The 23,140-nt window shown below is 45.8% G+C and overlaps 1 protein-coding gene across 8 annotated transcripts in view; it reads left to right on the top strand.

The window, feature by feature from the left end:
- plcb1 (phospholipase C beta 1) overlaps positions 1-23,140 on the top strand; it is a 751,229-nt gene that overhangs the window by 632,117 nt on the left and 95,972 nt on the right. For all 8 annotated transcript variants that reach the window (XM_068044354.1, XM_068044355.1, XM_068044358.1 and 5 more), the window contains 3 exons: positions 4,214-4,313; positions 4,421-4,525; positions 4,824-4,933. In XM_068044354.1, the coding sequence (XP_067900455.1) occupies positions 4,214-4,313; positions 4,421-4,525; positions 4,824-4,933 (315 nt within the window). The remainder of the gene's footprint in view (positions 1-4,213; positions 4,314-4,420; positions 4,526-4,823; positions 4,934-23,140) is intronic.

Here is a 23,140-nt window from a genome sequence, read left to right as displayed (position 1 = left end):
TTTCCCTACCACCTACCTATACTAGGGGCAATTTATAATGGCCAATTAACCTATCAACCTGCAAGTCTTTGGCATGTGGGAGGAAACCGGAGCACCCGGAGGAAACCCACGCAGACACAGGGAGAACTTGCAAACTCCACACAGGCAGTACCCAGAATTGAACCCGGGTCGCTGGAGCTGTGAGGCTGCGGTGCTAACCACTGCGCCACTGTGCCGCCCCAGCTGTGTGAATATAGCGGAAAATCCTGTCCACAGTCTCAATCAGGCTCAACCTTTGCACATGTCCATCTGTATTAAATTAATTAATAATTGGCAAAAGTTGGGTCTGCAATCCGAAAAGAACAAGTTTCCTAGGTGTATACCTTGCTACATTCATGGAGACTGAGTCCACTGAGCTGCTGGTAATGCACTCTTAATGTTATCCACATCAATATTAGACTGATCATAGGTAGAGGAGCAAGCCATTCAGCCCCTCAAGCTTGTTCTGTCATTCAATTAAAAGATGTCTGATCTGTACCTCAACTGCATTTCCCCAATTTATTCCATATCCCTCTATACCCTTAAGGCAGGCAATCAAACGGGCAAACTGGCAGGCCGAGAAACAATCTGGATGGGAATGGCCGGGAGGCACTCTTTTTGGGTGAACAAACACCAGTGCTGACATATAATAGGGATGGGAAAGTGAGCAAGGGGCAGATATGGAAGCAGTCAGGGGAGACAGGTGGGAGACCTTCACTAACTGCCTGCCTCAATCTTCCCCGTCAGTCTTCTCCTCAGCTGTATAATAAAGATATGGCCCCATCATTCATTTGTCGAGGAGCGTAGGGGATGCGGTGGGGGGGGGGGGGGGGGGGTGCGGTAAAGTGGCAATGTGTATGATTGCTGATCAGGTTTAGTAAGAACGCAATAAAGTCCAGAGACATCGAAACCCAGGCCTGCACATTCAGACCAAAAACCAAACCAAATTCTCCAGTGAGAGAGATGACAGGGAAAGTAAAACTCGTAACATACCTGTCTTGACTGAAATAAATTGCAGGAACAAAGAATCTCTTGTCATTATTTATTTGCCTCAGATAAAGTACAAAAGTTCTCTGTTTATGTTGTCTCGATAGTATTCAGTTGCCTTTCCGGCTGGTGGATTTGTCCATCAGTAGAGAAGTGGGAGCAAACAGCAAGTCCTGGTATGTTCTGTAAATGGCTAGACCTGCTACCAGTCGTTTAAAAATAAAACCATGATATGTGATGCACAGCAGCCCAATCCCCACCTCCAAAATGTGATGGTGTCACAAGATTCTGAAGGGTAGTCCTACATTCTGGACCCAAAATGAAGAGGAATTAATCAGGATGAACAAAGGCAATTGGGAAGTATTAAGGCATTTGTAGAAAGAAAATATTAGCAAAGCCTAACTGAGTCATTCAAACTCCAGCCAAAAACTCCAAATTGAGCCTGAACCTCCCAACACTATGTTAGACTTCTTCAAGAAAGTATTTTCCAGAGTACTCCTCCTGGCTCCACAAAAACTGACTATGGCCACTGCCAGCGTGTCCCCTCGAGGATCAGCTCCCCCTCAGCCTCACTTGCCACCCGCTTGATTATTCACATGAGGCTTGAACTTTGAAAATGGTTTGGGCCTCCCGACATTGTTCTGCTGAGTTGGTGTCCATTTAGACCACACCTGGAGTACTGTGGGCAGACCTGGGCACCACACCTTAGGAAGGATATGTTGGCCATTTACCAGAATGATACCTGGACCTCAAGGGTTAAGCTGCAAGGAGAGATTAAACAAACTAGGCTTGTATTCCCTGGAATTCAGAAGGTTAAGCAGCAATTTGATTGAAGTTTTCAAGACATTAAGGGGAACTGAAAATGTGAGCCGCATGGAAGATGGCAGGATCCCCAAAGACACATTGTACAGCGAGCTCGCCACTGGTATCAGACCCACCGGCCGTCCATGTCTCCGTTATAAAGACGTCTGCAAACGCGACATGAAATCGTGTGACATTGATCACAAGTCGTGGGAGTCAGTTGCCAGCATTCGCCAGAGCTGGCGGGCAGCCATAAAGACAGGGCTAAATTGTGGCGAGTCGAAGAGACTTAGTAGTTGGCAGGAAAAAAGACAGAGGCGCAAGGGGAGAGCCAACTGTGCAACAGCCCCAACAAACAAATTTCTCTGCAGCACCTGTGGAAGAGCCTGTCACTCCAGAATTGGCCTTTATAGCCACTCCAGGCGCTGCTTCACAAACCACTGACCACCTCCAGGCGCGTATCCATTGTCTCTCGAGATAAGGAGGCCCAAAAGAAGGGGAACTGATAGGGTAGATGAAGAGAAACTATTTCCGCTAGTTGGGAAGTCTAGGACTAGGAGGCATAGTCTAAAAATTAGAGTCAGACCTTGCAGGAGTGAAATTAGGAAACACTTCTTCATGCAAAGGGTGGTAGAAGTTTGGATCTCTCTTCTGCAAACGGTAATTGATGCGAGATCAGTTGTTAATTTTAAAACTGAGATTCATAGATTTGTGTTAACGAAAAGCATTAAAGGAAATGGGGCAAAGGCAGGTAAATGGAGTTAGGTCACAGATTAGCCATTGAATGACGGAACAGGCACGGGGGGGGGTGGGGGGGGGGTTGCTGAATGGCCTCCTCCTGTTCTTATTTTGGACAGAATTTGAAGATACCTTCCCGCCCTGTTTTATTTAATTTGTTGATTTGTTGTGATTTTGGGACCTTCACCTCCAGAAGTTTGCTGACCTGTTTGCCGAAATTACTGCCTGGTCTTCAGAAATAGTCCTTGTGTTGTAAAGTAGTTGGGACATTTAGAAGATAGTTTAGCGTCTCTAAGTAAAGTTTGGTTCCTTTGTTAATTCCTTTGGAATGGAGCCATTGTGCCATCTAGGCTATTTGAGAGTCATATGAGTGCAACTGATTGACTAAAGAATATTACAATAATAAAACTCGTCAAACAAGGGCAAGGGCAACAGACACATGGGGACACCACTGCCTGCTAGTTGCCCTCCAAGTCACAGACAATCCTGACTTGCAGCTATATCGCAGTTCCTTCATTGTTGTTGGGTCAAAACCCTGGAACTCCCTTCCAAACAGCACTATGAGTGTACCTATATCAGATGGACTGCAGCGGTTCAAGAACGTGGCTCACCACCACCTTCTCAAGGGCAATTAGGGATGGGCAACAAATGCTCACACCCATGCAAGAATAAAAATAAAATCAAGAATAGCTTTAATTACTGTGGTGTTAGCCCCAACAAATGAAAACACAGAAACCACAAAAGTAACAAAAGCACTTCAATTGTCATTCCTATTCCTTCATTCTTTTTTTTGTTCTAAATGTCCAGTTCTTTTTAAAATAGTTAATAGTTTGGCCTTTTTAATCTAAACTGACTTATGAACACAAGAAATAGGAGCAGAAGTAGACCATATGGCCCATCGAGCCTGCTCCACCATTCAAAACGATCATGGCTGATCTTAGACTTCAACTCCACTTTCCCGCCCACTGGCCATATCCCTTGATTCCCTGAGAGACCAAAAATCTGTCTATCTCAGCCTTAAATATATTCAACTATGAAGCATCCACAACCCTCTGGAATAGAGAATTCCAAAGATTTACAACGCTTTGAGTAAGTAATTTTTCCTCATCTCAGTCCTAAATGATTGGCCCCTTATCCTGAGACTGTGTCCCCATGTTTTAGATTCCTCGACCAGTGAAAACAATCTCTCAGTGTCTACCCTACACAGCCCGTTCAAAATCTTAACTGTTTCAATTAGATCGCCTCTCATTCTTCTAAACTCCAGAGAATATAGGCCCAATTTACTCAGCCTCTCATCATAGGACAAGATCTACTAACTTCTCTAGCCATGCTTCGCCTAAAAAAGTAGGTTTAATTTCTTTCACTTCGCTGTTTTCTTCTGGAGAAAGTTCATTTTGGAGGTAGAAACAAGTTGAAGAAAATGAGGTTTTCGCTGACTGAAGATGAAGAAATAAGTATTGTGTCAATATGCCAACGCCCAGATGCCTAAAGCTGTTTTGTAAATCTACTAATTTTGAGTACTGATAGAAAAAAAAAGCAGATTAATCAGAACATATTTTGAAAATGCAGGACACTTAATAATTTACAATATGCTTTTGAAAGCTTGTTTAAAGATATTGTTGAATTATTGGAAATGTGTTTTTTTAATGGAAACACATCTAATTTTCAGGTTGTGCTACCATCTTTGTCTTCGTTACGGATATCTGTCTATGAAGAAGGAGGCAAATTTATAGGCCATCGAATATTGCCTGTACAAGCTATTCGGCCAGGTAAGCACAACCTGTTGCGTAAACAGTTTGCACAAATGTTTGTGAGGTTTTGTTTTATTGCCGTTTGCCATCTTCTCTCTGTAATGTTGCTCTCTGCTGTTTTTTAGGTTATCACTATATCTGTCTAAGGAATGAAAGGAATCAGCCCCTGATGCTTCCTGCACTCTTTGTATACATAGAAGTTAAAGATTACGTTCCTGATACCTTTGCAGGTAAAAATGAGCTGTTTTCAGTGGCAAGCAAAACTGAGGCCAATGGTAAACAATGAAAGAGCAAATCCAAGAACAGTTTTGCTGGTCAAACTAATCATATCTACTCTTCAATTACAATTAATATGCAAGCGTTTGAAGGAAAAATTCTGGGGTGATTTAACAGTCTTTTTGCACAATTTAAATTAATTAAACACTCACCCTGCTCCCCCACCCCCCAACCTCCCACTGAAAGTATGATCTACAGACTTATAGAATGCTTGCAAATTTTCATCAAGCTCTGTTCCTTTTCTCCTTACAGATGTGATTGAGGCACTGTCTAATCCTATTAGATATGTGAATCTGATGGAACAGAGAGCACAACAGCTAGCGGCTCTAACTCTAGAGGACGAGGAAGAAGAAAAGAAAGACGTAAGGAATGCTTTCATCTTGTTTTACTGCACAATTGCACAAAAAGCCGATACAATTGAGGGCAATTTTTACCAAACTCGGAAGGTGGGAAACACGTGGGATCAGGTGGAACGCAGATTTTACGCCCATGCAAATATTACCTGTTGGCTTCAGTGGACAGTGAAGTCAGATGGGGTATAAAACCAACATTGTACCCACTCTTGTCAGTTTCCCGACCGACAGGTTAGGTTAAAATTGCCCCCAATGTGTCCGAGAAGATGGGGCTGCATTTTGAGCCCCTTCGGGACCAGGAGTGGAGGCAGGACTGCGAGCAGGTTCCCCGGCTCTATGCCACCCCTGGGCTATTTTCCTGGAGGCAGGATTGAAGAGTGGGGGGAGGAATGGGGGGGATGGGGGGAGGGGGGGTGGTGTTGGTGGCAGGGCTATCCCGCCCACACACGGCAAGTTGCTCCATAAGCTCGTTAATGACAGTTGAAGGAGGCCAACTGGGATTTTCCAGGTTCCTAGAGGTGGTTGGGGCCTGTTTAGCTGCCTGGAGGCAGCCTCCCAGCTGCCGACCAGGGGCCAGCACTCCAGGCAGGCTTAGAGGCCCTCCCTGCCTGCCTGGGTATAGTAGCAGCCGCAAGCCGCCCTGTAGAGGGATTCTACCCCAGCCCCCACACAGGGGTGCCCCGACTGCGAAGGCGATTTTTTAATTTTAAGTTTAAAAAGGTTTGAGAGAGGGCACCTCCATTTTGAAGCACACTCTCCCTCTCTAACCTGCCATGGCATTTTGCTGCTGCTTTCAAACTGGAAAGCCTCTGATTGGCCCTGCAGCTTCAAGAACACCATCCTCAATTAGACGGCAAGCCCACCCTCTGGCCATTAATTGGCCGATCCAAGGAAAATCGCAATGAGTGACTGTTTCTCACACAGTGTGGGCTTCTGACCCACATTTGAGCCTGAAGCCCACAATGAAAACCCAGACCAATATTACACTCAGCAGAACTGTTCCTTCTTTTCTCAAATCATTGTTGCTTGCTGGTAGATTCTATTGCTTACAGTGTTTAAGGTTGTTTCAACATTTTAAGTGGGGGTCGGTTAGCTCAGCTGGTTAGACAGCTAGAGTGTGATGCAGAAAGATGCTGACAGCGTGGCTTCACTCCCTGTACTGGCTGCGGTAGTTAATGGAGACCTCCCTCCTCATACTTGAGGTGTGGTGACCTTCAAGCTAAACATCACCAACTATCTCTCTGTAATGGGGAGAGATGCCGATGGTCCTTTGGGGCTATGGCTACAACAACAACTTTATAATTAAGTGAATTTCATTTATTTATTTATTGGTTGACCTCCCATGGCAATACCCACAGATTATTTTCTTTCTCTCCTTCCCTGTACTTGTCTTTTTCTTTCTGCCTTTCTGTTTGTATTCCATTTTGTTTTTTGTCTTCCTCTCTCTCTAGAACGCTCATACATTTTCCCTCACTATCAAATGTCTCTCACTCTTTCTCCTTTGGTTCTTTACCCCAACTTCCTATTTTGAAACTTGGGCAAGAATTTTACGCCCCCACTCCCCAACCCCGGGAGCAGGCTGGAGGCAGGGGTGGGGGGGAGGGGGGTGTATCGGGAGAGGGAGGGGAGCGGGTTTGTAAAATTGAGAAGGAGGAGGGGGTGCCCTTCACATCATCTACCCGCCTTTGCGGCCTGCCCACCCCAGGCCAGTTGAGGTCCTTAAGTGCTCGATTACTTGCTATTTAAGGGCCTTCTCACACCACCGCTGGTATTTTACCAGTGACAGCCGGGAAGTTCAGCATCTCAGGAGGCTACCCGGTAATACCAGTCGGCGTCCTGGCGGGCCAGGGAGTGGTGGCCCTCATGATCAGGCACCCTGTGCCCCACAGCGGGGTTCCCAGCAGCACATGCCACCCCTCCCCCCATGGAGCACCTGCCACCTCCCTCCTGAACGACCCCCATCCCATTTGCCCGGGCCCTGCCGATTGTCCCCAGGGAGGCCTAAAACCCCACTTAACTTTCTCAGGGCCAGCATCATGATGCTGTTCAGGGCTGGCTGCAGTCCCAACAGTGGCCACCACTCCCAGTGGCGCTGTTGGGACTGTAGAGCTGCCAGCCTGCTAATTGGCCGGCAGCTCTTGGAGGCGGGACTTTCTGCCTCAGAGGGGCAGAAGTCCTGCTTGAGGCCAATTGAGGGCCTGGGCCACGTAAAATCACCATGTGGCTTCCAGGCCCAGCCGAGGCAGGCACGCCCCGACTTTTAAGCTAATGGGCAGGGTCTCTGGCACTATGTAGAAATCCAGTGCTGGAAAATAGGAATTCAATGCTGAGGCTGGGTTAGAAAGGAGACTGGGACAGGGGAGTGCAGAGAAAAGGAAGTGGGAAAGAGGAGAGAGCCTACAGATAAGATGGCTGATGCCTACAAATTGAAGGAGCATGTTTGGGTTGGACACTTGGAAAGCAGACCACTGACCAGGCAAGGCTGCAGCAGCCCCTACAAAATGGTACAGGACATGGAGAAAGATGGTAGTGTACTTGATGTTGCTTTTGATTTGTCCCGAGTAACCACAAGATCAACATTGCAGAGGCCAATCAGAGCTGAGACATGGTTGCCATAGAAACCAGATGACTGGAATTGAATAGGCGGATGGGGAGGTATTGGATGGACACTGGAATATTTCTTATTTTCTGGCATCCTGGTGCTGAAATATATCACTGCATAATAGTATGTAATCCCTTCATGCATTCATCCAAAATTTCTCACTCCACGAATTTAACAGAGATGTTTAACCACGTTTTAAATGGTCAACACCTCTGCCAAAATGTTGGATAGAGGGATTTCAGAGGAATGCATTAGTGCATGTATGCTAGTACCCCAAGAAGTAACGTTGGGGGCCCAGTATTAACAGCATGTTCTCCCTGGTTAGCTGTCACACAACCAGCCAACACAATAAATCTGCTATACTGTTTGAGCAATTTGCCTCATCTCCAACCTCCATGCCCTAATCCATCAGTATGGTATTTGCATTTGGGGGGAGGCAGTGGTGTAATGGTGATGTCAGTGGGCTAGTAATGCAGAGGTCTATACTAGTGCTCTGGGGGCATGGGTTCAAATCCCACCATGGTAGATGATGAAATTAGAATTTACAGTTAAAATGCTTGTCTAATGATGATTGTGAAACCATTGATGTTTGTTGTAAAAACCCATCTGGTTTACTAATATCCTTTAAGGAAGGAAATCTGTCATCCTTATCTGGTCTGGGTAATGTGATTCCAGACCCATAGTAATGTGGTTGACTGTTAAATGCCCTCTTAGTTCATGGGCAATAAATGCTGGCCTAGCCAGTGACACCCATATCCCATGAACAAATTAAAAAATTGGATTTTCCTCACCTCCTAGAGTGAGATTACCAGTCTCATGCTAATTAATAGTTTGATGCTATGGGACCACCTCAATAGGAATTTGCTTGACAGTTCCGAACTCTTTTGAATTTTACACAGGGCTGATATCCAGCTCCCTGAGATGTTGGTGTAGTGTGCTCACCCATTCAGATCCTGCCCCCTCCCCCTGCCTCCCCCTGACCTTGCTTCGGATCATATTTTTATATGGCAGGCTACTGTTCCACTGCATAATAGTGGTGAAGCAGTTTCAATTAATTGTCTTTCGAAGTTGTTCATTCCCTCAATTCTATTGGAGCAGAATCATAAATTGAATCAGTCAGTTGTTGGCAAGCTTGCAGAAAAGCTAAGGTGACAAATCATTTTCATGAGTTGGTTGGCGGTTGCAGAGATGCTCTGAAAGCTCCATTCATCATCAGCAAATAGTTTAATTCTACCGGTGGAACATAAGTGCCAGTCTATAAATCTGGCCTTTTGTGCGGCAATGTGGTGTACAGTCATGGCCAACTAGCCCTACTAGTGTATTGTGCCTTTCTGCATTAAAATGAAATTATTATTGGTTGCACTCTTTCAAAGATTTCCTGTTTCTTCATCATTTGTATCCATTTCTTAATTTTGTGAAGATAAATGCATAAATTATTTCAATTTTAACTCTTCACTGATAATTGCATGTACTAATGACGATCTGTCTGTGGCCATAGCCAGAATTTTATTGACATGACTTAGGCCCCTCCGCCAGACTGATTGCGCGTGCCAAGCCTGCGCAGGCGAACGCCAGGGCCGCGGAGGGGACTTTACCAGAGGCGGCCAATTATGAAGCCACTGCCAGGATCGCCGTCCCAATAACGACTGTGACCTGCCTCTCTGAGCTGCTTGCCCAATCAAAGGGCCAGCCCCACTGGCAGTACCACCAATAGAGGCGGCTGCTTCTGAGGCTGCAGGGAGAAGGAATGGGTGTCCCCATGTTGAGGCACCCTTGAAGGGCGATTAAGAAATTTTCTTAATATTCCAGGGCCGAGCAGGCAAGCCCTGGTGATTGGAGGGTGAACCCTCCAGTGGCAGCGTCGGAGCTGCGGAGTCAGCCATTGCCGGCAGGGGTTTCCGTGGGACATGGAGCCCCAGTTGTGTGTAGATGAAGCCAGCTAAATCTGCTGACCAGCCATTTAGCTGCAAGTAAAAGACTTGAGCCTCCAGTGGCCATTTCTTGATTTTTCTTCGCCCCTAATTGACCAGGTGACAGCAAGAAATGGGATGAAGACCTGTACCAGTGGCTCCCTGCTCACTTTAGTGCTCACCCCATTTTCTGCCATCATTTTGCAGCAGTGTGATGGAATCAGACACCCACTTTCCCATCATTTTCATCTTATTGTGCTCATTTGTACTCACACCAGTACAAGATGAGGGTTAAGGATTGTCACGAAGAAGGCAGAAGAGAATTTTAAGGGCCTACACTGAACTTAGACAGATGGAGTTAAAAGCCTATTTGTAGATACTTTTGAGTTTGTTTGTTGTTACATAGGAATTATAGGAACACAAGAACAAGAGTCGGCCATTCAGACCCTCAAGCACGTTCCGTCGCTCAATTAGATCATGGCTAGACTGTATTTTAGCTCCATTTACCCAGCTTTGCTCCGTATCCCTCGATATTCATAACCTAACAAAAATCTATTGATCTTAGTAAAATTTCAGTTGACCCAGCATCCACAGCCTTTTAGGGGAGATATTTCCAGATTTTTGGTACCCCTTGGGTGAAAAAGGGCTTCCTGGCTTCCTGATTCCTAACTCTAATTTTAAGATTGTACCCCCTTGTTCTGGATTTCTCCACTAGAGTAAGTAGTTTCTCTTTATCGACCGTATCAAATCCCTTCATCATTTTCAGGACCCTGATTATGTCATCTCTCAACCTTCTAAACTCAAGGGAATACAAACCAAGTTTATACAGTGTATCCTCATAATTTACCCTTTTAAGCCCCGCTATCATGCTGGTGAACCTGCGGTGTACACCCTCCAAGGCTTTCCTGAGGTTCAGTGCCCATAACTGAAGGCAGAACTCCAGATAGGGCCTAACAAAGGCTGTGTTCAACTGAAGCATCACTTCCTCACTTTTTGAATTCCAATGCTCATTAGATAAAAGCCAATATCCCATTAGCTTTTTAAATTAAATTTTGTCCCTATGCTTTTCATGATTTGTACACATAGGCGCCTAAATCTCTTTGCTCCCCCACATCGCTTAGCCTCTCACCATTAAGAAATGTTCCACTTTTTCTTTGTCAGATCTAAAGTTGGTAATCTCATACTTCCCCACATTATACTCCATCTGCCAAAGTTCTGCACCCGCCCTTAGTCTATCTATGTCCCTTTGTAAATTCCTACTCCCACCGCACAACTTATTGTCCCTGCTATCTCAGTGTCATCTGCAAAATTGGATATACAACTCCCTATTCTTTCATGCAAGTCATTAATGTATATGGTAAAAAGCTGAGACCCAATCACATATCCCTAGAGGCACCACTTGTCAAATCCCACCGATCTGAGAACACGCCATTGACCCTTACTCTCCATGTTCTACCTCTCAATTAAATACCAAACCATCTCACAACGTTACCTCCAATTTCATGAGCTTTCATTTTTTCTAATCATCTCTTCTGTAGAACCTTATCATGTCTTCTGAAAATCCATATAGAGAGCATCCCTGGATACTCCCCTATCTCCCATACTAGTGGCCTCAGAAAATTCAGCTCAATTAGTCAGACTTCACCTCCCCTTCACCAATATAGACTCTCTCTGATCAGCCTAGTACTCAAGTCACTCTGATCTGGACTTTCCAGGCCCGTTGGGGGTGGGCTGGGAGGCAGGAGGGCTGGCAAAATGGTGGGGGAAGGGCCACTTCCCACCTCTGCAGACATTTTGCCCACATTAGGAGGGCTTGCTACCACATGGATAGACCGCCCTGTGAAACCTGGCGGCCTCCCAGTGGGTTCCAGGGGCTTGGTGGGGGGAACCATCCTTAATGGGCAATCCATGGCCCATGGAGGGGGCCCTCCGGTGTCACCAGCACTCAGTGACTGCCCCTATTCCCCCCCCCCCACTCCCCGCCCCGCCACAGATCGCCAGTACCTGCCTGCCTAGCGCTGGCATCCCCCAAACCAATTTTCCTGACTTCCAGAGTGCCTGGCCATTGAAGCTCCCTCTCCTTGGAGCAATAACCTCAGCAATGGCCACCGCTAATGGTGGTGCTGCTGAGCTGCTGGCCCTCTGATTGGGCCAGCAATTCTTGAGGGGCGCGGCCGTTGTCCTTAACTGACGACAGCCCCGGTGGTGGCCTCTATATTGGCTGCCGCTGGCAATATGCCACCCCAGGTCCCACCACCAGCTGAAGCAGGGTCACCTGCCACTTTCGGCTGGACTTGCCCCTTAACAGCAAATTTCAGCATGCTGTCCCTGATGTACGATTCCAGTAGCATCCCCACCATTGACATTAAGCTGACAGGCTTGTAGTTACTTGGTTTCTCTCTTCTTCTTCTTTGGCCTCCTTGGCTCGAGAGACAATGGGTAAGCACCTAGAGGTGGTCAGTGGTTTGTGAAGCAGCGCCTGGAGTGGCTATAAAGGCCAATTCTAGAGTGACAGACTCTTGCACAGGAGCTGCAGATAAATTAGTTGTCGGGGCTGTTACACAGTTGGCTCTCTCCTTGCACTTCTGTCTTTTTTCCTGCCAACTGCTAAGTCTCTTCGACTCGCCACTCTTTAGCCCCGCCTTTATGGCTGTCTGCCAGCTCTGGCGATCGCTGGCAACTGACTCCCACAACTTGTGGTCAATGTCACAGGACTTCATGTCGCATTTGCAGATGTCTTTAAAGCAGAGACATGGACGGCCGGTGGGTCTGATACCAGTGACGAGCTCGCTGTACAATGTGTCCTTGGGGATCCTGCCATCTTCCATGTGGCTTACTTGGCCAAGCCATCTCAGGCACCGCTGGCTCAGTAGGGTGTATATGCTGGGGATGTTGGCTGCCTCGAGGACTTCTGCGTGATATGGTCCTGCCACCTGATGCCAAGGATTCTTCGGAGGCAGCAAAGATGGAATGAGTTGAGACGTCGCTCTTGGCTGACATACGTTGTCCAGGCCTTGCTGCCATAGAGCAAGGTACTGAGGACACAGGCTTGAAAAACTCGGACTTTTGTGTTCCGTGTCAGTGTGCCATTTTCCCACACCCTCTTGGCCAATCTGGACATAGCACCGGACGCCTTTCCGATGCACTTGTTGATTTCTGCATCGGGAGACAGGTTACTGGTGATAGTTGAGCCTAGGTAGGTGAACTCTTGAACCACTTCCAGAGCGTGGTCGCCGATATTGATGGATGGAGCATTTCTGATGTCCTGTTCCATGATGTTCGTTTTCTTGAGGCTGATGGTTAGGCCAAATTCGTTGCAGGCAGTCGCAATCCTGTCAATGAGTCTCTGCAGACAGTCTTCTGTGAGGGATGTTAATGCAGCATCGTCAGCAAAGAGGAGTTCCCTGATGAGGACTTTCTGTACTTTGGCCTTTGCTCTAAGACGGGCAAGGTTGAACAACCTGCCATCTGATCTTGTGTGGAGGAAAATTCCTTCTTCTGAAGACTTGAATGCATGTGAGAGCGGCAGTGAGAAGAAGATCCCAAACAGTGTAGGTGCGAGAACACAGCCCTGTTTCACGCCACTCAGGATAGGAAAGGGGTCTGATGAGGCACCACTATGCTGAATTGTGCCTTTCATATTGTCATGGAATGAGGTGATGATACTTAGTAGCTTTGGTGGACATCTGATCTTTGCTAGTAGTCTGAAGAGACCACGTCTGCTGACGAGGTCAAAGGCTTTGGTGAGATCAATGAAATCAACGTAGAGGGGCCTCTGTTGTTCATGACATTTCTCCTGTAGCTGGCGAAGGGAGAACAGCATGTCAATGGTGGATCTCTCTGCTCGAAAGCCGCACTGTGCCTCAGGGTAGACACGCTCAGCCAGCTTCTGGAGTCTGTTTAAAATGACTCGAGCGAAGACTTTCCCCACTGTGCTGAGCAGGGAGATTCCACGGTAGTTGTTGCAGTCACTGCGGTCACCCTTGTTCTTATAGAGGGTGATGATATTGGCATTGTGTATGTCCTGTGGTACTGCTCCCTCATCCCAGCACAGGCAAAGCAGTTCATGGAGTGTTGAGAGTATAGCAGGCTTGGCACTCTTGATTAGTTCAGGGGTAATGCCATCCTTTTCAGGGGCTTTTCCGCTGGCTAGAGAATCATTGGCATCACTGAGTTCCGATTTTGTTAGTTGTACGTCCAGCTCATCCATGACTGGCAGAGACTGGGCTGCATTGAGGGTGGTCTCAGTGACAACATTTTACCTGGAATACAGTTCTAGGTAGTGCTCCACCCAGTGGTCCATTTGCTTGCATTGGTCAGTGATTGTTTCCCCTGATTTAGACTTGAGGGGGGGGCGATCTTCTTGATGGTTGGCCCAAAAGCTCTCGTAATGCCATCATACATTCCTCTGATGTTTCCGGTGTCAGAGGCCTGCTGAATACGACTGCATAGGTGTTGCCAGTAGTCATTTGCACAGTGCCTCTCTTCTTCACCTTAAATAATGGAGTGACATTTATTACAATCCAAAGGCACAGTTCTGGATTCTAGAGAGCTTTGCAAAATTACGGCTAATGCATCTGCAATTTTCTCACTTATTTCTTATAATATTCTGGGGTGAAAACCATCAGGCTGTGGAGGTTTGTCGACCACAAGCCTCATTATTTTCTCCATTGCCTTTTTTTACTTCTATGAAATCCACTAAGTTCCTTCCATTGACTCATTTTCAGGTTCCCTTTCACCAATGGTGTTCTGTCCTCATTCTCCACTGTGAAAGCCAATACAACGTACTCAATTAGCATCTCTGCCATTCCCTATTGTCCATTATAGACTCGTCTGCATCTGGTTAATGCACCCATATGCCCCTTTACCACACTCTCTCAATATCGATCAGATCCTGGAGTTAGACGGCAGTCCTCTGAAGAGATATTGGATAGAATGAGCCTATATTATCTGGAGCTTAGAAAAATGAAAGATGGTTGCGTAGAAAATTCTTAGTGAACTTGATGGGATAGATTCTGAGAGGCTGTTTCTCCTGGCTGGAGAATCTAGAAATAGATATCATTGTGTCAAAATAAGGGCTTGGCCGTTTAGGACTGAGGTGAAGAGAAATTTCTTTACTCAGAGGTTTGTGAAGCTTTGGAATTCCCTACCCCAGAGAGCATTGGATGTTCAGTCATTGAGTATATTCAAGACTGAGATCATTGGGTTCTTGGGCACCAGGGGAATCAAGCAATATGGAGATCAGCAGGAAGGTGGAATTGAGGTAGAAGATCAGCCATGATCTTATTAAAGACAGAGCAGGCTTGGGAGACTGTATGGTATGTTGCTGCTCCTATTTCTTATGTTCTTAATATATTTATGAAACCATCTGCTGTTATCTTTGATATCTCTTGCAAGATATTTTTAACATTCCTTCTTGCATCTTTTATTTCTTTCCTTGCATTCTCCTTTGTTGCTTTTCCTAGTTTTTCCAGTCTGCTGGATTTCGTTTTTTCCTTCCATTTGTGCATGTCTTTTTTTTTAGCTCACTCTCATCTCTTTCTTCATTTTTAGACTGTGGTTGCTTAATTACACATGTGGAACCTTTGCATTTGAAGGTTGTGTACTGGTTTTGTATAGTTCCAAATGCTACTCTGGATAATTCCTACTATTTGTCTGCAGATTTACCCATTAACAGTTCAACCCAGTTTACTGTGATCAATTCATTTCTCATCCCTTCGAAGATTCCCTTACTTAAACTTAAACTTTTGGTTTGTGACTCCTTCTTCAAGTTAGTGTTAAATTCAAACATATTATTTGGTTATCCCCTTATGGACACCTTGTTAACTAATTCTAATTAGTTATTCCTCACCAAATCTGGTATGGCCTGTTCCTTTGTCAATTCCATAATACACTGGGATAGAATTTGGATCTCACTCCCGTTTTACACCCTGTCCAATTTTGCGGACCAATGTTCAATGTTGGGTCAGGCAATTTTTCAGGCAGGAATGGTAGCATAGTGGTTATGTCACTGGGCTAGCAATCTAGACTCATGGCCTAGTGATCTGATAGAATGAGTTCCATGGCAGCTGGGGAATTTAAATTCTGTTATTTAAGCAAAAAGCTGGTATCAGTCACAAAGGATGAGATCAGTACAGTGGTAAGAAATGATCTTTGCTTGGAAGATCAAGATGTAGAATCAGTTTGGGTGGAGATAAATAACAATGGGAAGAAGTCACTGGTGGGAATAGTTTGTAGGACAGAGTATAAATTGAGACATCAGGGAGCTTTTAAGAAAGGTACTGCAAAATTTGTGGGTGACTTTAATCTTCATATAGATTGCACAAATCAAATTGGCAAATGTAGCCTTGAGGATGAGTTTATTGAGTGTATTTGGGACAGTTTCTTAGACCAATGCATGTGGAACCAACCATGGAACAGTTTATTTTGGATCTGTTAATGGGTAATGAAACAGGATTAATTAATGATCTCATAGTAAAGGATCCTCTAGGGAAGAGTGATCATAATGTGGTAGAATTTCACATTCAGTTTGAGGGTGAGAAACTTGGGTCTGAAACTAGTGTCTTAAACTTAAATAAAGGCAATTACAAAGGTATGAAGATAGAGTTGGCTAAACTGGACTGGGAAAATAGATTAAAAGGTAAGATGGTAGATAAGCAGTGGTAGAGAGTTAAAGATATATTTCATCATTCTCAATAAAGATACATTCTAGTTAGAAAGAAATACTCTGCATGAAGGATGAACCATCCATGGCTAATGAACGAGGTTCAGCATGGTATTAATTGAAATAAAAGGCATACAATGTTGCAAAGATTGGGAACATTTTAGAAACAAGCAAAGGATGACTAAAACAATAGGAGAGGGAGAAAATAGATTATGGAAGTAAACTATCAAGAAATATATAAACAGACAGCAAGAGCTTCCACAAGTATATAAAAGGAAGAGGGTAGCTAAAGCAAACATTGATTCCTTAGAGGAAGAGACTGTGTAATTAATAATGAGAAACTAGGAAATGGCAGAGACTTTGAACAAATATTTTGTATCTGTCTTCACTGTAGAAGACACTAAATCATTCCAATAATAGTGGAAAGTTAAGGGGTAAAAGGGAGGGAGGAACTTAAAACAGTCATTATCACTAGAGCAAAAGTACAAGGAAAATTCATGCGATGCGTTGGTTGTAATTTTCCAAAATTCCCTAGATTCTGAAAGGATCCCAGCAGATTGGAAAACCACAAATGTAATGCCCCTATTCAAGAAAGGAGGAAGACAGAAAGCAAGAAACTACAGACCTGTTAGCCTTGCATCTGTCAATGGGAAAATGTTGGAATCCATTATTAAGGAAGTGGTAGCAGGAATTTAGAAAATCATAATACAATCAAACAGGATCAACATGGTTTTATGAAAGGGAAATCGCATTTTACAAATTTATTTGTGTACTTTGAGGACGTAACAAACAGGGTGGATAAAGGGGAACCAGTAGATGTAGTGTATTTGGATTTACAAAAGGCATTTGATAAGGTGCCACATAAAAGGGTACTACACCAGATAAGAGCTCATGCTGTTGGGGGTAATATATTAGCATTGAAAGAGGATTGGCTAACTAACTGAAAATAAGGGAAATCTTGCTACAACTGTATAGGGCATTGGTGAGACCATGCTTAGAGTATTTTATAGATAGTTTGGGTCTCCATATTTAAAGAGGGATAAGCTTACATTGGAGGCAGTTCAGACAAGGTTCACTAGATTGATTCCTGGGATGAAGGGGTTGCCTTATGAGGGAAGGTTGACAGTTTGGGCCTATACTCCTTGGAGTTTAGACGAATGAGAGGTGATCTTATTGAATCTTTGGAATTCTCTACCACAGAGAGCTGTGGAGGCTGGGTCATTGACTATATTCAAGGTTGAGATGGACAGATTTTTAACTATAGGGGGAGTCAAGGGTTATGGGAATCAGGCAGGAAAGTGAAGTTGAGGCCAAGATCAGATCAGCCGTGATCTTATCGAATGGAGCAGGCCTACTCCTGATTCTATTTCTTATGTCCTAACTGTGACCAAATAATTGCTGGATTGTCATAAAAAGACATCTGGTTCGCTAATTTCCTTTAGAGAAGGAAATCTGCTGTCTTTACCTGGCCTGGTCTAAATATGACTCCAGACTCTCAGCAATGTGGTTGACTCTTAACTGCCCTCTGAAATGACCAAGCAAGCCATTCAGTTGTTAAGAAGGCAGCTCACCGCCACCTTCTCAAGAGCAATTAGGGAGGGGCAATAAATGCAGGCCTTGCCATCCACAGCCCTGTGAATGAACATAAAAACTGCCAAAAATAGGCGTTAAGCTCCTTATGTGTGTAAGTGAGGCATTTAGCGCATCTTTTAGGCCACATGCCAAATTTTGATATTGCAGAATAAGAGCCAGGCCTGCTCCACTCACGATTCTTAAGCAAAGGGAGATGCGCTCTTTCTTTTAAAAAAGGACAATTTCTATTGAACTTGTGAGCCTTGCTTTGTAGAATGCTTTAGCATTTGGTAAGCTTGTTGATGCGGTAAACCCTGGCACCTGTGGGTTGATAGTTGGTTGATCAGATTTTGGTCCATTTATTGTAATATTCAAGTACTGGTTGTACAAAGTATGCCACATTTTTGATCCATGCAATACAAGGCTCCAGGATTAAGGGGGATGGCCTCTGTTTATGTCTATTCTAATTGCCTAAATTCCCTCTGTATCAATTCACATGTACATTTTGACTGGAGACTGAAGGAGAACTGAGCCCATTACTTCTATGGCTTCTTTTTTTCTCTTGTTTCCTCTCTGGCCCTTTCTCCCCTGTCTCCCACCCATCTAGTCACTCAATTAGACCACATTTCATCTTCCTCCTCCTGGAAATTTTGCCACTGCTCCAAACCACAGCCGCCAATACTCCTCAGACTTTCTACTCTCCTGCTTCCTTTCCCGGTTTGAATTTATTTTGTATTCTATGATGGGATGTGAGCATCAATGGTAGGGCCTGCATTTGTTTCCCATCCCTAATTGCCCTTGGAAGGTGGTGGTGCGCCTCCTTCTTGAACTGCTGCAGTCCATCTGGTGTAGGTGCACGCACAGTGCTGTTAGGAAGGGAGTTCCAGGTTTTTAACCCAGCAACAGTGAAGGAAAGGCAATATAGTTCCAAGTCACGATGGTTTGCAACTTGGAGAGGAACTTCCAGTTGGTGATGTTCCTATATGTCTGCTGTCCTTGTCCTTGTAGGTGGTGGAGGTCCTGGTTTTGGAAGGTGCTGTCGAAGAAGGCTTGGCAAGTTGCTGCAGTGTATCTTGTAGATGGTACACTCTGCTGCTACTGTGCACCAGTGGTGGAGGATGGGATGCCGATCAAGTGGGCTGCTTTGTCTTGGATGGTGTTGAGCTTCTTGAGTGTTGTCGGAGCTGCACTCATCCAGGCAAATGAAGAGTATTCCATCACACTCCTGATTTGTGCCTTGTAGATTATGGACAGGCTTTGGGAAGTCAGGCGGTGAGTCCTGAAGAATTCCCAGCCCCTGACCTGGTCATGTAGCCACTGTAGTTATTCCAGTTCAGTTTCTGGTCAATGGTAACCACCGAGATGTTGATAGTGATGCAAATGGGGATGAATGTCAAGGAAAGATGGTTAGAATCTCTCTTGTTGGAGATGGTCATTGCCTGGTACTTGTGTGGTGCGAATGTTATTTGCCATTTATCAGCCCAAGCCTGAACGTTGTCCAGGCCTTGCTGCATGTGGACACGGACTGCTTCAGTATCTGAGGAGTCGCGAATGATGCTGAATATTGTGCAATCATCAGCGAACATCCCCACCTTTGACCTTATGATGGAGGGAAGGTCATTGGTGAAGCAGCTGAAGATGGTTGGGCCTAGGGTACTACCCTGAGGAATTCCTGCAGCAAATGTCCTGGGGATTAAATGTTTGGCCTCCAACAACCACAACCATCTTCCTTTGTGCCCGGTCTGACTCCAACCAGTGGAGAGTTTTCCCTCGATTCCCATTGACTTCAATTTTGCCAGGGCTCCTTGGTGCCACACTCGGTAAAATGCTGTTTTTATGTCAAAGGCAGTCACTCTCACCTCACCTCTTGAATTCAGCTCTTTTTTCTTGATTCAGCTCTTGATTCTTTGGATCAAGGCCATAATGAGGTCTGGAGCCAAGTGGCCCTGGCAGAACCCAAACTGAGCATCAGTGAGCCGGTTATTGCTGTGTACGTGCCGTTTGATAGCACTGTCGATAACACCTAACATCACTTTGCTGATGATCAAGAGTAGACTGATAGGGTGGTAATTGGCCAGTTTGGATTTCTCCTGCTTTTTTTTGGAAAGGACATTTTTTTTATTCATTCATGGTATGTGGGCGTCGCTGGCTAAACCAGCATTTCTTACCCATCCCTAATTGCCCTTGAGAAGGTAGTGGTGAGCTGCCTTCTTGAACCGCTGCAGTCCATGTGAGGTAGGTATACCCACAGTGCTGTTAGGAAGGGAGTTCCAGGATTTTGACCCAGCAACAGTGAAGGAACGGCGATACAGTTCCAAGTCAGGATGGTGTGTGACTTGGAGAGGAACTTGCAGGTGGTGGTGTTCCCATGCATTTGCTGCCCTTGTCCTCCTAGTTGGTAGAGGTCGCGGGTTTGGAAGGTGCTGTCTAAGGAGCCTTGGTGCATTGGTGCAGTGCATCTTGTAGATGGTACACACTGCGACCATTATGCATCAGTGGTGGAGGGAGTGAATGTTTATGGATGGGGCACCAATCAAGCGGGCTGCTTTGTCCTGGATGGTGTCGAGCTTCTTGAGTGTTGTTGGAGCTGCACCCATCCAGGCAAGTGGAGAGTATTCCATCACACTCCTGACTTGTGGCTTGTAGATGGTGGACAGGCTCTGGGGAGTCAGGAGGTGAGTTACTCACCACAGGCAGGATTCCTAGCCTCTGACCTGCTCTTGTAGCCACGGTATTTATATGGCTACTCCAGTTCAGTTTCTGGTCAATGGTAGCCCCTAGGTTGTTGATAGTGGGGTTTCAGCGATGGTAATGCCATTGAATGTCAAGGGGAGATGGTCATTGCCTGGCACTTGTGTGGCGCGAATGTTACTTGCCATTTATCAGCCCAAGCCTGGATATTATTCATGCAGAAATGCAGCAAGACCTGGATTGCTTCAGTATCTGAGGAGTCACGAATAGTGCTGAACATTGTGCAATCGTCAGCGAGCATCTCCACTTCTGACCTTATGATTGAAGGAAAGTAATTGATAAAGCAGCTGAAGATGGTTGGGCCCAGGGCACTACCCTGAGGAACTCCCACAGTGATGTCCTTGAGCTCAGATGATTGACCTCCAAGAACCACAACCATCTTCCTTTGCGTTAGGTATGACTCCAACCAGCGAAGAGTTTTCCCCCTGATTCCCATTGACTTCAGTTTTGCTAGGGCTCCTTGATGCCATACTCGGTCAAATGCTGCCTTGATGTCAAGGGCAGTCACTCGCACCTCATCTCTTGAGTTCAGCTCTTTTGCCCATGTTTGAACCAAGGCTGTAATGAGGTCAGGAGCTGAGTGGCCTTGGCGGAACCCAAACTGAGTGTCACTGAGCAGGTGATTGCGAAGCAAGTGCCGCTTGATGGCACTGTCAACAACACCTTCCATCACTTTCCTGATGATTGAGAGTAGACTGATGGGCGATAATTGGCCGGGTTGGACTTGACCTGCTTTTTGTCAACAGGACATACCTGAGAAATCTTCCACATTGCTGGATAGATGCCAGTGTTGTAGCTGTACTGGAACAGCTTGGCTAGGAGTGCGGCAAGGTCTGGAGCACAGGTCTTCAGTGCTATTGCCGGAATATTGTCAGGGCCCATAACCTGTGCCGTATCCAGTGCCTTCAGTCGTTTCTTGATATCACGCAGAATGAATCGAATTGGCTGAAGTCTGGCATCTGTGATGCTGGGGACTTCAGGAGGAGGCCGAGATGGATCATCAATTTGGCACTTCCGGCTGAATATTGTTGCAAATGCTTCAGCCTTGTCTTTTGCACTGATGTGCTGGGCTCCCCCATCATTGAGGATGGGGATATTTGTGGAGTCTCTTCCTCCTGTTGGTTGTTTAATTGCCCACCACCATTCATGACAGGATGTGGCAGGACTGCAGAGTTTAGATCTGATCCTTCGGTTGTGGGATTGCTTATCTCTGTCTATCGCATGCTGCCTATGCTGTTGGCAAGCAAGTAGCCCTGTGTTGTAGCTTCACCAGGTTGTTACCTCATTTTTTAGGTTTGCCTGGTGCTGCTCCTGACATGCCGTCCTGCACAGTTCATTGAACCATGGTTGATCCCTTGGTTGATGGTAATGGTAGAGTGTGGGAAATGCCGGGTCATGAGTTTACAGATTGTTGTTGAATACAATTCTGCTGCTGTTGATGGTCCACTGCACCTCATGGATGCTCAGTTTTGAGCTGCTAGATCAGTTCTGAATCTAACCCACTTAGCACAGTGGTGGTGCCACACAACACAATGGATGGTATAAAGTCAAGTCTTCATCTCCACAAGGACTGAAGGTGGTCACTCCTACCAATACTGTCATGGACAGATGCATCTGCGACAGGTAGATTGGTGAGGACGGGTTAACACAGGTTTTTCCCTCTTGTTGGTTCCCTCACCACCTGCTGCAGGCCCTGTCTATCAGTTATGCCCTTCACAACTCGGCCATCTCGGTCAGTAGTGGTGCTACAGAGCCACTCTTGGTGATGGGCATTGAAGTCCTCCACCCAGAGTACATTCTGTGCCCTTACTACCCTCAATGCTTCTTCAAAGTGGTGTTCAGCATGGAGAAGTACTGATTCATCAACTGAAGTCGGGCAGTTGGTGGTAATCAGCAGGTGGTTTCCTTCCCCACGTTTGACATGATGCCTTGAGACTCCATGGCATCTGGACTCAGTGTTGAGGACTCCCAGGGCAAATCCCTGCCAACTGTTTACCACTGTCCCGACACCTCTGGTGGGTCTGTCCTGCTGGTGGGACAGGACATACCTGGGACGGTTTTAGAAAAGTCTGGGACATAGGCTGTAAGGTATGATTCGGTGAGTATGACCATGTCAGGCTGTTGCTTGACTAGCCTGTGGGACAGCTCTCCCAATTTTGGCACAAGTCTCCAGATGTTAGTGAGGGGAACTTTGCAGGGCCGACAGGACAGCATGTGTCTTGGTCGTTTCTGGTGCCTAGGTCGATGCTGGGTCATCCGTTCAGTTTTATTCTTCTTCGACTTTTCTGTAGCAGTTTGGTACAACTGAGAGGCTAGCTAGACCATTTCAAGGGCAGTTAAGAGTCAAGCACATTGCTGTGGGGCTGGAGTCACATGTCGGCCAGACCAGGTCAGGACGGCAGATTTCCTTCCCTAAAGGACATTAGTGAACCAGATGGGTATTTATGACAGTCCAGTTTCATGGTCACCATTACTGAGACGAGCTTTTTTTTAAACTTTTCATTCTTTGATAAGCCTACATCTACCCTCTGTTCCTCTTTGCATTCTCCGAAGGGCCCATAGAGGCATTGATGGGCAGGAACCAGAACTGCCCCTCTCTTGCCAACTGTACCACCCAAGGTGCCTGCTGAGGGCTAACCTCACCAACCTCCTTCCTGTCCTGCTTACTCCATCTACTACTGGCCCCCTCAGCTACCACCATTCAATCAACAATCATT

Source organism: Heterodontus francisci, chromosome 13 (genome assembly GCF_036365525.1).
Source record: "Heterodontus francisci isolate sHetFra1 chromosome 13, sHetFra1.hap1, whole genome shotgun sequence".
Lineage (NCBI taxonomy): Eukaryota > Metazoa > Chordata > Chondrichthyes > Heterodontiformes > Heterodontidae > Heterodontus > Heterodontus francisci.
The sequence above is the reverse complement of the archived record's forward strand: the minus strand, read 5'-3'. Positions and strand labels throughout refer to the sequence as shown.